General features: G+C 48.9%; 1 protein-coding gene across 1 annotated transcript; it reads right to left on the bottom strand.

The window, feature by feature from the left end:
* Nucleotides 1-2,980: 2,980 nt before the first annotated feature.
* On the bottom strand, nt 2,981-12,927 carry tamalin (trafficking regulator and scaffold protein tamalin). The gene is made up of 8 exons (XM_056588139.1): nt 12,530-12,927; nt 10,599-10,651; nt 9,226-9,280; nt 7,537-7,639; nt 6,353-6,446; nt 5,287-5,353; nt 4,652-4,718; nt 2,981-4,420 (listed from the first exon to the last, which is right to left on the bottom strand). The coding sequence occupies exons 1-8, from the start codon at nt 12,725-12,727 to the stop codon at nt 3,852-3,854; spliced, it is 1,206 nt and encodes a 401-aa protein (XP_056444114.1). The 5' UTR covers nt 12,728-12,927; the 3' UTR covers nt 2,981-3,851.
* Between the last annotated feature and the right edge of the window lie 253 nt (nt 12,928-13,180).

Raw genomic sequence — 13,180 nt, 5'->3', positions numbered from 1 at the left:
AACAACAAGGTCATTGGTGGGGAATTACATAAACATTTTTGTTGCTTTAAGATCGGGTTGAGGCGTATAATTTGAGTCATTCAGTCATTTCCTTCTATTGTTTCCTCCAGCTTTTTCTTTCTTTGTAGCGTTCCTAGAGTAGAGACACGCTGTCCTCAGCCCCACTCCATGCCAGCTCTGTGTTACACAACGTCCTGTGACGACCTCCCTCTCCGACCGGCCGGCCGGCTGGCTGTCCCGGTGGGCAGGAGGGACAGCGTTTGAGGGACGGGGTTAACCCAGGGGCAGCCCGGCCTCAAGGCTTCTTCAACCGCTGCCTGGAGTTCTGTTCTGTCATTCTGTTCCGTCTTCTCATTTGCGGATGACGTCATGAAGGGGGCCGCCGCGTCGTTTGAGTAATGAGTGACACCTGGGTCCAGGAGGACTTCTCTGTGTTGTCTCACATGCACGTCGCAACCATTACTGATTACCTGAATATTCTCCAATCTTTACATGTTGTGTTGTTGGTTTCATTATCTTGTTCTTTTTCTATTCTTGTTTTCTTGAATACTGAGCATTAACGATGTCCACGGCTTGGGGTTAGGATGTAACGGCGTTACGTGACGTTTCGGATAAAAGCCCCCACCAACTGACTTATTTTTAGAAGGTGTAGTTGTAGTATTATTAGCGCTGCTATACAGATATATGGTATTTAATCATGTCTGCTGTTTAAATGTGTGACAGAGGAAATGAAAAGCGTCACCCCACAGCTTCCCTATCTAACAAAGTTGCGTACGCACACATCATAAAAGCAGGTATAAAAGAGGAACTGGTCCGATAAGCAACAAGCCTTCTTAATGCGCCAGCTGTGGTCTGTGTATTGACCCTAACTTCCTCAGTGTAATAGAGGGAAACTAAATGATTCACAGGATAGGTAAATATATATATTAGAAGTTTAATTCAAAAATGGTCCTGAATTGGAAGGATGTGGGTTAGGTGATTCTGAAATATTCATGTACACATCATTTAATGATTGATCCTTTTCTTCATGTTGGGCCTAAACAGACTTGGGTTTGTTGAGATTTGCTCCTTGCCAGCTGTTGTGGTCAGAGGCTGAAGGAACCTGCCCATCTGTACACTGAAATAAAACCATATCCATTAACAGCCAGCCCCACCTGTCACTACGTTGAGCAGGAAGCTAGTGTATGTGTGTCAGTGTGTGTGTGTGTGTGTGTGTGTGTGTTGGTGGTGGTAATTTGAGCACAATTCAACCGCTGCAGCAGAAAGAAAGTCTTTCATTATCTTTCATGCTTGCTATCTTGGCAAACATCTTTACCTACAGTTATTGCCTCTGCCAACACACCCCCACATACACACACACACACACAGGCATCCATACACACAACTGCATGTGTGCACAAGCACACACACACACACACACACACACACACACACACACACGGTCCATATCTCTGAGCCTGTTGGCAGTTTGCTGTCAGTCTCATTCAAGGCCTTCCCTTTAATCAGAAGGATTAACGGGAACTGCACCCATGGTGATCTACAATGAAACATTTGAACAATGTTCATATGAGTGAGCAGATCGATTACGAGGGGTTAAGAGATTGAACGAGACAGAGTGTTTTTACACGCTGCTCCAAGTCCACCCTCACCCACCGCCTGTCCTCACACCTGTCGCGCGGCCAGGTGTCCCTTCTTGTATTGCGTTTGCTGTTTGCACAAATCATGTGAAGTCTGTTTCTTCAACATAAACACACACACACATACACGTCTATTTTAGTTGATCTTTCATTCTGAAAATTGAGCGTCTGGTATATGACCTCACAGCTCTGCCCACATCCTGCGCTAGCGTTGTTCGTGATATCTTCAGACACATCAACGCACGTACAGCCACCCACATTCAGCCCACGTGAGCCCGGTCCTTGGTTCTAAAGGCCTGTATTATGGTGTGCCTGGGATACGATTGCCCCAACAAGAATCCCCTCCGCTGAGCAGAGGGGCAGCCAGCACTGGTGGAGCATGTCAAATTAGATTGGACAGTTCCTACTTCCATACACCTGAAATGCAAATGAGAAGCAAATGCACCACAGGGGGGGAGGGGGCAGTCCTGAAGTCTCCTGGCTTTGATATGATCCAAAATACTTGTTAATATCCCAGTTTTTTACTAAAACGATTAAAGTCTATGGTTGTGCTAATAACTGAAAATGTAAGGAGTTACGATAAGTAATTCGCGATTTGTACTCACGAGTATATTTACAAAAGGAGTGACTGTTTGGACTCATCGCAGCGGTTGTAGACAGTGCGGCCCTATCCTGTTGGAGCAAAGACAGAACAAACGCATCCCTATAGCTGTGGACAAACAGTGGCGTTTTACTGCGGGCTGGTGCTTAAAGCCCTGTTGGCCGCCCTCCCACTCTTCTAATCTGCCATTGTAAGAATTGCCAAATGCTCAGTGCAAAGCCTTTGTCTCAGACCTCCATTAAATGGCCCTTTCACGCGTTGATTCTAGAAGACAATCATCGCGCCTGGTTAGCCCGTCGTTATGCCTTGGCCCTGAAAGCCCCATTTGTTACCAGCCCATGTTTTAAGCAACGACTCATGTGAATGACAAACCCTTACGTCAGATTCCTCTCCCACCCCCAGCAGTCTCCTCCCCACCCAGGACAACACAACACGGCTGAACTCCAGCACATGGCTCACATTCCAGCCCCCCCCCCCCCTTCCCCCAATCATCAGCACGCCTGACGCGAGCGTGAATGAGTGACGGAGGACAATGTGGGGATCGTGGAGCAGACAAACAAGAAAAGTGAGCAAGTGACCACGGGTGACCTCAAGGGTCAGCTGTGACCCTGAAGTGAAAAGATGACCCCCAACCCCCCTTTTCTCCCCCACAACCTCCACCACCCTCTCAACACACACACACACACACAGACAGACCCAGTGGTCATCCGAGCCACCCATGGGAACATGGTTGCTTGAAAGTGAAGGGCTAGGCAGCGTCGGCATGCAGCAGCGACGTTAAGAAGGCGGTGTTGTATGGGATACAGGCATCAGCCTTTCTCCACACATTCCTCTGCATTCTCCCAACAATCATCTCTGTTCAGGCGCAGCACAAGAGCCTCCGCATATAAAAGCCTTGAAATCACGCGTAGCCAACAACATTTCTGCAGCCACAGAGAGTTCACCATCGCAGCTGAAGGGCACTAGTCTTTAACTGGAATGTGGGGGAATCTCCACTGTGACTCTACCAAAACTGTTTATGCGAAGAAGGGAAGGAGTTGGTTTTAGTTTTGGTGAACCGCGGTGAATGTCTCGAACAAAAGACTCATTCTTACAAGTTCTACAGGGATACAAACAAGCAAGTCGTAACCAAAATGCAACATATTTATTTTAAAAAAATGGACTTTGGTGATAAATCAGGACAAAACTGAACCAGCCAAAAATGTTTTATACAAAATTCCGTCTCGAAAACTGACTTTAACAAGGCACCATTCATTCAAAAGGACTAAATAAAACTTGGTGCATGCAATCAAAACAATTAAGTAAAATAAATAAATAACTTAAAACAACCAAAAAACGTACAATGTCAAAATGTACAGGTGTAAAGCCCCCCCCCCACCCGGAACGAAGCCCCGCCCCCACCCTCCAGAGGCACGTGTAGGAAAATAAGGTGCAATTGAGATGAACAATCAAGACTTTGGTCTCATTTCCTTTCCGCCTCTAGTCTTTGGCAGGGTTTTGTAATGGCTATTCTTTGGCAAGTCTTTGGCGTCCAGTCGGACGGGTTTTGCAACGCAGTTCTGAGCGCGTTCACACCGTTCCGGCCGAGGCTCTGGGGCTCTGGGGCTCGGGGCTCAGAGCTTGCTCTCCTCTTCCTCCAGGGGAAGGTTCAGCCCCGGGATGAACTTGAGCAGCCGCCGGCGGAAGCTCTTCTGTTTGGGCTTCCTCTGTGGCAGCGGGCCTCGCCCCAAGACGCTCGGCCTCTCGCCCGAAGGAATGGTCGTCGACGAGGTGGTCGACGAGGGTTCCCGCACGTAGCTGCGCGTGCTGGCGCTGCGCGTCAGCTGCGTCTTGGCCGTGGAGAACAGCTCGCTGGCCGGCCGCAGACGCAACTTCCTCTGCGGCGTCGGAGCCTCCGTCTTCTTCTTCTGCTGCTGCTCCTCGCCGCACACCTTGCCGTTGCCTGTTCCGTTAGCGGTGCCGGTGCCGGTGCGCTCCGCCTGGTAGAGGCAGGTCTGGTAGAGGGGGTCCTCCTCCCCGGCGGTGGCGGTGCTGAGGGCGCTGGCGCTGCTGCTGCTGCTGGTGCTGCCGCCGCCCGTGCAGCGCGCGGCGCGCAGCACGGCCGGGCTGGGCGCACCCAGGCTGCCATAGATCCCCGCCGACTCCAGGGACTCGTAGACGGCCGCGTCGCTCAGCACGATGCCTGCAGCGGGGGGGGGGGAGAGGTTCAGACACTTTTGGGGGGGGGGGGGGGGGGGGGGGGGACATATGGCGCACAGAGACGTGGTGACGAGCTACTGAAGTTGGACGCCTGGAAGAGGGCTGTCTGGATGTAGCACTGAAGACGCAGTGGAATAATTTGTCGACATTCTCTAGCAGTAATATATCTATCCAGCTATATCTATAGAACTATGTGGGACGTCTCAGGACCTACCGTGAACCAGCCGTTGCTCCTGCACCATCAGTGATCGAAACTCGTCCCACTTTTCATGCAGAGTTTGCTGAAAGTTCAAACACGGCGTTAATTCTTCTACACAAATCGAGAAGACATCACACATCTACTTAAAGTCGTGTGGCCGCGTTTGCGTGGGTATGCATCTCAAAACAAAAGCTTGTCCGACACCGGGCGCACATGGGCTAAGCCCGGAGCAGGTGGGCTCATTTTGAGGGGGGGGGGGGGGGGGGGGGGGGGGGGGGCTGCCTCTCCCGGGACGCCCTGGACAGGCTGCTCCGTGCAACAGAATGCAGCCGTGTCCACCGCTCAGACCCCGCGCACACGCACGGCCGCTAGCGCGCCGCAAGAAGCTACAGCCGCTGCCTTGTGACAGGTGGGAGCGTTGTAGCCAGGGGGGGTTGAGGCGGGGGGTTGTCAATAACAGGTGGGGCGGGGGGTTGGTCCCGGGTTCTATATCCAGCGTGCAAGCACGGTGGTGGTGGGGAATCCGTGTTCTCTTGGCAGTTTAAAGTGCTGGCCGTGCATACATTCTGAACTCTGAGGGAGCTGGTCATTAGCAGCTAGCTAGCTAGCTAGCTAGCTAGTTAGTGTGCGTGTGCGTGTGTGTGTGTTACCTTCAGGTACTGCAGGCGAGCCTCTAGCTCTGCTTTCCGTATGGAGTCGCTGTACACCGTCTCCAGCCTGCAGCAGAACAACAAAGCAGTCAGATTAGTTGCAACGCTGGAACGAAGGCAGTAAATGCTACAAGGTTACACATGGAATAGGCCCATTAAAAAAGGGAAACGCTAGTTTGAGCCATGTTAAAACACTGCTTCACGAGACACCGGAAATGGACCCAAAATTGAGTCTCTAGTCTTAAGAGTGACTTCACAAGGAAACAAAATACAAAAAACAGATGTTTCTACCAACACACTTTGGTGTCGAGTGACTTTTAGATCACAGTTGAGGTCTTCCTATTTTATAGAGCAGCTTTCAACGTCAATGCCTAGTTAAACTCTAGCTAATACGGACGCCCGATTGCTCCAATAAAACGTTCTGATGATCCTCATGTGGTTCACAGCCCGTCTTCAAAAAGCCAGCATGAGGAGGATGTTGGACTAATTGGTCGGTCCGTCTTTATGAGATAAGAGTCAGAATGCAGTTGAACACCCACCCGAGGGCTGGACTAATTAGAAGACTTTAACCGGGTGTTGAAAGGCCTTAATTGCTTCCACTTCGGCTAACACATCCCAGTCTTACAAAACATCACAACCTTCCTTACATTTATAAGTTAGAAAGAAGAAAAGAAAAAGAAAAATAGATCTTCATAGATATATCTTTATAGATACATATTTTGTGAAATACTTAAGCACTGTGTGACATACTTAGAGGAACTGACCAAAATGTATAACAAAAGCATGTAATTTGAGCTCCTTTCATCGCCAAAACAACCAAACCGAGACATGTAGCATGAGTTGGCCTAACTCAACCCCTGTTTCCTTACAAAAGATGCACTTCTGATACAATTCACTTTGTCACGACACCGAAACCAACAATCATCCCATTATGATGATAGATCAACCACACACACACACACACACACACACACACACACACACACACACACACACACACACACACACACACACACACACACACACACACACACACACACACACACACACACACACACACACCTACCTGATGGAGTTGCCGCAGGCCCTGATGAGCTGGACGATCTCCTTGTGGCGGAAGCCGTCGACGGCGTCCTCGTTGACGCTGGAGATGGTGTCCCCTGCGTGAGCAAAAAATACATCTGTGAACCAACCACCCTCAGATGTGCTCCTCTGTGGCTGGTGTTCAGGCCTACGAGGCCAAGTCCAAATGAGAGTTGGCCGGAACCAAGCGTTTCCCCTCCACATGCGATAAAAATATTTCACTACGAATGTGCACTCGTGGCATTTGACCGCTCCTTGCACTCATTAATTAAAACCATTTGTTTTTATTTGTTTCTATGTATATTCGACCCAACTCGTGTTATAAGGCTCCTCAATAGCCGAATCAGAGCCACTATTCACCCTTTAAAGTTGAGAATGTTTTTTTGTCTTTATAAAATTGTGAGACATTATGAGACACAATGACCCAACTGCTCTTGTACATTATCCAAAACAAATAAATAGATCAATTAGACGAGGTTCAAACATTATCTTTGAGAGGCAGACATTTTCTCATTGGTGATATTTTTAGAGTCAACAGACACTGGCTCATCATTGTCGTCTGTTGACGTCACGCTGAGTGAGGAAAGCCGCGACGGAGGGCATGCGAAGAATGAGGGAAGTGAAACTGGAATGACATGTGCAGGTTGGACTGAGGAAGAAGTCACATGATCTGCACGCCAGATGGGGACAGCAGCGCGTGACGCTCGGGCCATTGTTCCTAACAACTAACCACAAACGTTTACAGCATCTGCCATCATATGAATCCTCAAACTTGTCAGTGCAGTACCGTTTCATAAGCAGGCCATTTCCATCCAACTCTGAGTTAGAAGAACAAATGTGTGCCATAAGAAAGTAACACTGCAATAAAAAAAAGTGTTTTTACTAGTCCAGTCTGGCACGTTAGTGAGAGCTAGCAGACTCCTGTTGGATGGCCCTCTTTTAGCCTCTCTTTTAGCGTTTGTCGACTAAATTGGCCTCTCTTTTAGTGTTTGCTGACAGGAAAATGAGTTGACGCATTGTTATATTTGTACTTCCTTAAAAGCAGGCTGAAACCAGAGTGTGTGTGCACAAAAAAGGGAAGATCGGGAGCTTGGCAGGAAGAATCTAAAATAGAGATCGATTTTCAATTCTGCTTTAGATGGCCAAATCTAAAAGGTCAACACTTACCAACTTTGAGTCCTGCTTGCTGGGCGGGGCTATCGTCGTGCACCTTGCACACAAACGTGCACATCTCCACCGAGTTCTGGTCCTGGTGGTGCAGCCCATAGGTCTGGAGGAACACAAACACAGGACGGCATTAACACTCAGCAGCTACTGGTGGGTGCCACAATGTTTAAGGATATGCAACCATTTGGAAAAACATACATGGTTCCCCAATAAACCACTGAAAGAGACGCCGATAGACGATGCAAAGGCTTAGACAAACACAGATAATACTGATAATTAGCAACCAGACATTGCTGATATGCAAAGCAAGTCTTTCAGTTCCCTCATCTGGCTTGTTCTGAGTGTTCACCAGTCTTTATAAAATGGTGTGTAGTTAAAAAATCATGTCCGACCTTAACCTTTGGTTATTGTTTTTGGTAACCATGCGCTGCCAAGTAATCATTCGCAGTTTCTGTTCCTCTATGAGCACGGAACAGAAGTGTAAAACCCACCCTTCATCCCAGCAGCTACAACAGTCAGTCAACTGGTATCAGCGGGCCTACAGCCTTCCTCTGTAACCATGGTGACAGGAAAACATGCTTCCTTGAGAGGAAAATACTTTTGTGCACTTTGACAAAGTTACGCACACATCAGACTATAAATAATAGACCTATGAATACCATCTGGTTCTTTTTGTTGTCAAAACATAGAATATGTCTCATGCTTATAGATGACACTTCATCCTTGAAAAGGAAAACATATCTCAATACAAGCGCCGTAGTATTTAGGATGATGGTTTACACTAGCCAGTTAGTTTCAACGCAAGCTTCTTGTTCTGAGCGGTGGGGCAGTGGGGCAACACCGCATGCAATCTATTCTATGAATTTGAATACTTGAACCATGGAGGACATGGCGGTAAACACGATGCCAACGCGGTGACGTCACACCACGAGGCCCGCGGCCTGCAGTGACGCTTTGCAGTCATCCATCTCATCTCTGACTGCCTCACTTCCTGTCGGCCGCGACACGACAGGAAGGGCGGGGAACATCCAGCCGCGCAATAAATAGAACAATATTTCAGTTTGGACCGGTCTAGACCGCACTTCAGAAGAGAAGATGTTTTTCTCTCTGGGGGCCGAGCGACACCAGACCTCTGTGAACAGCAGCAGAGGGCCGACCACAGAGCGGGCCGTGACTGCGCCACCGCCAGGGCTTCAGACGGGCGCCCGAGGCCCCGCCCCCGCCGCGGCCGTGTTCCGGCTGTTCCGCCAGGAATGCGCCGACCTCGGCTCCACACTGGGGAGATTGTGCGGCGGCCCTGAAGGGCCCGGGGCCGCGGAGGAGAGGACACGCTTGTCGAGGTTAAATGTGCAAACGACAAACAAAGTTATGTCTGCTGAGAGCGTCCCGAGGGCACGACAGCGACGAGGAACACACAGGTATTCCATGAGAAGCAGACGAGGGTACCATAACCATGGCTCGAAATAGAGGAGGACCGGGTGGCGGCGTGGGAGCGTTGGGACGGGGGTGGGACCGATGCGTGACCAACGGCCCAGACACCCATCAGAGGGAGAGTATCAGGAGGGGGGGGGGGGGGGGGGGGGGGGGTGTCATGAGGAAGGCCAACTCGTCTGCAGAAGTCCCATTTGACGTCTCTAGGAGAGCAACCGGTAAACCCTCCACCAGCGCACTCCGTATCGGTCCTCTTACCTGGATCTCAAAACCAAAGGACTCCTCCTCCGTTTTCTCCAGGACGACCACCTTCCTGGAGACACGACAAGACACCACACATGAATACAGCATGTCATCATCATTTCAATGTTCCCTCACATCCACTTGCTCAATTTATAGCCTTTTCTAACGCTTTATCTAGTCTCATTTTGTTTCATCATTTCATTTTTTCAATCATGACCTCAAGTGATGGCTTACTGACAAGGCTGGAAAACAGCAAACTTGATACATAGTTCTGCATTTTCATTATGAGAACTCCACCCTTTGTTGCCTCATCGACCCAGGGCCAATCTCTACATTCACAGAACGACTGATAACAGGATCGTCAGTTAAAGTGGAGGAAGCGATGAGGAACCTTGCTGTGATCCTTCTGGCCTTAAAAACCTTTTTCAGGGTTATCAGCTAAGGGATTTAAAATATGCGAGACGCAGCCTTGAAAGCCATTCTGGAGACTGGTAATATGAACAGAGATTGGATCCATCCGTGGGCCTTTAAACCCCTAGTGAGGAGAGATTAGGCGAAGATGAACCAGAGTGATACTGTGATACAATAACACAGAGCATAATGTCTGCTGGAAGACCCGGGAAAAACAGCAGATAAGCGAGCGTCATGGTCGAGTGCAACTTTATGCAAATCCCAGTGCAGCGACAGAAGTGGACAAGAGTTCCCTTGTAGCCCGTAGCGTGTGGACGTCACGACTGTAACTGTACAGGGCTGCCACCGTCTCCGGGGTCGTCACAATTTATCCCAGCTCTGGGGCAGAATATCATACATAGTAATGACCAGGGAGACGAAGAGATTAGTTGTGATGAGAGTCGGCTACTGACTCTAGCCATGAGAGCCAAGAGGCCTTATGGATGTCTGCAAGCCACAAACAACGACTCTCCTTACACCAGACAGCCTGCTTATTCTTTGATATTAAGAACCACAACTTTTACCATCACAGGCTATGATTAGGTAGCAGAAGGGAGTGATTATACTTAATGTACGCACTTATTGTATGTCGTACGTCCTGCTACTCAAAAAAAGGGTTAGTTGTGTAGCATCTTATCCAAGCCCTCTTTGTGGTGTACAGGGAATGGGTTAACCTCGCGATTGTTAGTGCTTGGCACTTGGTTCTATGAACATCCTTACTGTACCGACAGCAATATATTGTTTCACCTTCGTCTGACAAATGCACTTATTGTAAGTCCCTATGGGCAAAAGTGTGTGCTAAATGCCCTGAATGTGAATGTAAATGTAAACGATTATTAAAAAGAAGTACGGATGAACACGGCACCAGAAGATCCGGTGCGGGAGTGGGGGAAGATTAGACACGGGAGAGAGCAGGAGGTGGGGGGGGGGGGGCGTACCTTTGAGGTTCGGGGGACTGCGCCAGCGGTTTCCATTTCTGCAGTCCGCCTCCCTGTGAGGACGGAGAGGGGGAAGGAAACGTGCGTAAGTTACCACAACACCACACCTCCTCCGAGGGCTTAGACGCCATCCGCGTCAGACTTACCGGGGCTTTCCGCTCCGCTTTCATGGACGTATACCTACGTCTGCACGCCCTGCCTTTGAACAGGACGCCTGTGTACACGTGACATGGGGTTGTGTCTGAGCGGCACAATTAAAAAGGCCCTCAAACCAGAACTACCAGTCGGGCAAATCTTTGTTGACCTAATTACACACCTGTTGGTAAACAACACAGTCCATGGAGGAGGAGCTATTTAGAGCGATTACATCAAACACGATGACCTCATGGAGCTGTTGCCATAGGCCTGTTATTAAAACTGATATATTCTGTGTAGAAAATACATCTTTATCCAGCTTCATAAAGCTACGGCATTGACATAGGTCTAGCACTAGTAGACGTGGCCTATACCCACAATTGCAACATTGAGGGGGAACCCAGGGGAAATAACGTGCTAGGGCAGGGGTCCCCCCCGCCCCACCCTACTGTAAATACGAGGGATATCTCTTCAGCTGAGCTGCGCCTAATCAGTCCGGTCCATTCACCTCTGTTCCACCTCCATGTCCTCTACCGCTGCTCATATGAAAGGCCGCTTTGTGGGGCAGCTGCTGGCTGGGCTGTAAATGTTGCTCTCTTTATTTCCCCAACACTTACAGAATTGTCCCAAGCCCTTCTCAATGCGTGCATTTACCCCCCCACCCCAAGAGACCAATGAGAGCACAGTGGACTCCCGGTCCCTGAACACAATGCACAGTGTTGTTGCCGGAGACTGGATCCCAAGTCAATGAGCCCTTGGGCCCGAGAACACCTAAACACCGCCCCCCCCACCCCAACACACACACACACACACACACACACACACACACACACACACACACACACACACACACACACACACACACACACACACACACACACACACACACACACACACACACACACACACACACGCACGGTAGGGGATTCTCATCCATTTATGGGTTTAGGGAGAGAAACCATAAAATATACACTAAAAGTTTAGGATACATCTGCCTGCATGAACTTTGCGTGAATAAATAAGATATTTTCTTCACAAGATCCTTGAGTTTAGAAGACAGTTAATATGCTCAATAGAAAAACATTACACTTAACTTACCCACAACGGATACGTTAATTTCATTTAAATTAATTCACCAAAGGTTTGTTAGGTCTGTCCTCAGGCAATTCCGTTTACTTCCAAGTCGAATGTGAGCAAATTAACTCTTCAGTTGTTCAAATATGTTGACGAATAAACCCGTTTTTAAATGTCTGCGCAAACACAAACACACTGTACAACCTGGGGGACTGGATGGCTCTGAACATCATCCTTAGCAGATGCTTATCAAACTGCATTTGACACACTGACTGACTCCACTGTGTGTTGGGGGTCTAAGAACATCACTGTATGTTGGGGGTCCACATCCCTGTATGTTGGCGGTCCTACCCCATCACTGTATGTTGGGGGTCCACATAGTGATGTGGACCCCCAACATACAGTGGTTTGGTTAGGATGCCTCCCGATGGTCGCTACAAGTGCATCACGTGTCAAGTGATATTCTGTTGCTCCTCATGCGCATCTATCTTTTCTTCACCTGCGTGTTTTGACAATTTTAACGTGTTGATCCTTGCAACATTTAACATATAATTATTAAGCTTATGCATAATTCATAAAATAAAAATCGTGTCAAGTCGGTCCAAAAGGAAACACCTAATTGCAAATGCACTTTTTAACATGGTGATGGGGGCCACCACACTCCTGCCCTTACTTCACAGCTACAGAGAAAGTTTGGTCCCAGGATCCGGGGAACTACTCACCCTGTTGAAGGTCCGGGGCAATGTCCCGCCGGAGTACGCTAAAGTTTTGTAGTTGTAAACCTCCGAGGAATTTGGTCGCAACTCCACCGTTTTGCAACTATCTGACTTTGATGAAGGGAAATAAATGTCATTATCCTGAATTGATAATCCACCCTGAGGATTGTTGGAATTGACCTTCTTCAGCCTCCTGAAAGTCATTGTTGTGCTCCACTATTAAAGATACCAAGTGCAGACAAATAACTGAGTAAGTATTCTCTCGCTCAAAATGTGATGAACTTCCCAGTGTCCGCTGCAGTGTGGTTGTGACTGTGAGAGGCAACATGTGAGCAGCTGAAGGGTTCCTCCTGGTGATTCACTCAGGGGCGGGGCCTCAGAGAGAACCTCGTCCCCGACCCACGGAGAACCAATGGGACGGGGTGCTCCACATTGGCGTTATTAACGAGAGAGAGCGAGAGAGAGCGACAGCGAGAGAGAGAGAGAGAGCGAGAGAGCGAGAGCGAGAGAGAGCAAGAGCGAGAGCGCGAGAGCGAGAGAGCTCGGTACTTCCGACAGAGGGGGTCCGTTTCCGTCACATTTTTCGTGAAATTCTCGCTCCGGGATCTGTTATCTGATACGCAAAGATCATTGGAAGTAAGAGACCGAACAAGTTAG

This window comes from Gadus chalcogrammus, chromosome 1 (genome assembly GCF_026213295.1).
Source record: "Gadus chalcogrammus isolate NIFS_2021 chromosome 1, NIFS_Gcha_1.0, whole genome shotgun sequence".
NCBI classification, from domain to species: domain Eukaryota; kingdom Metazoa; phylum Chordata; class Actinopteri; order Gadiformes; family Gadidae; genus Gadus; species Gadus chalcogrammus.
Note: the sequence above shows the minus strand (reverse complement) of the source record. Positions and strands in the feature narration are given on the sequence as shown.

Coding starts and splice junctions, on each gene's coding strand:
- tamalin (XM_056588139.1), bottom strand. CDS start 12,727: ATGACTTTCAGGAGGCTGAAGAAGGTCAATTCCAACAATCCTCAGGGT. Junction 7,640..9,225: donor CCTTTGGTTTTGAGATCCAG/GTAAGAGGACCG, acceptor GTGTTCCTCCAG/ACCTATGGGCTGCACCACCA. Junction 4,719..5,286: donor CTCGCCTGCAGTACCTGAAG/GTAACACACACA, acceptor TTGAACTTTCAG/CAAACTCTGCATGAAAAGTG.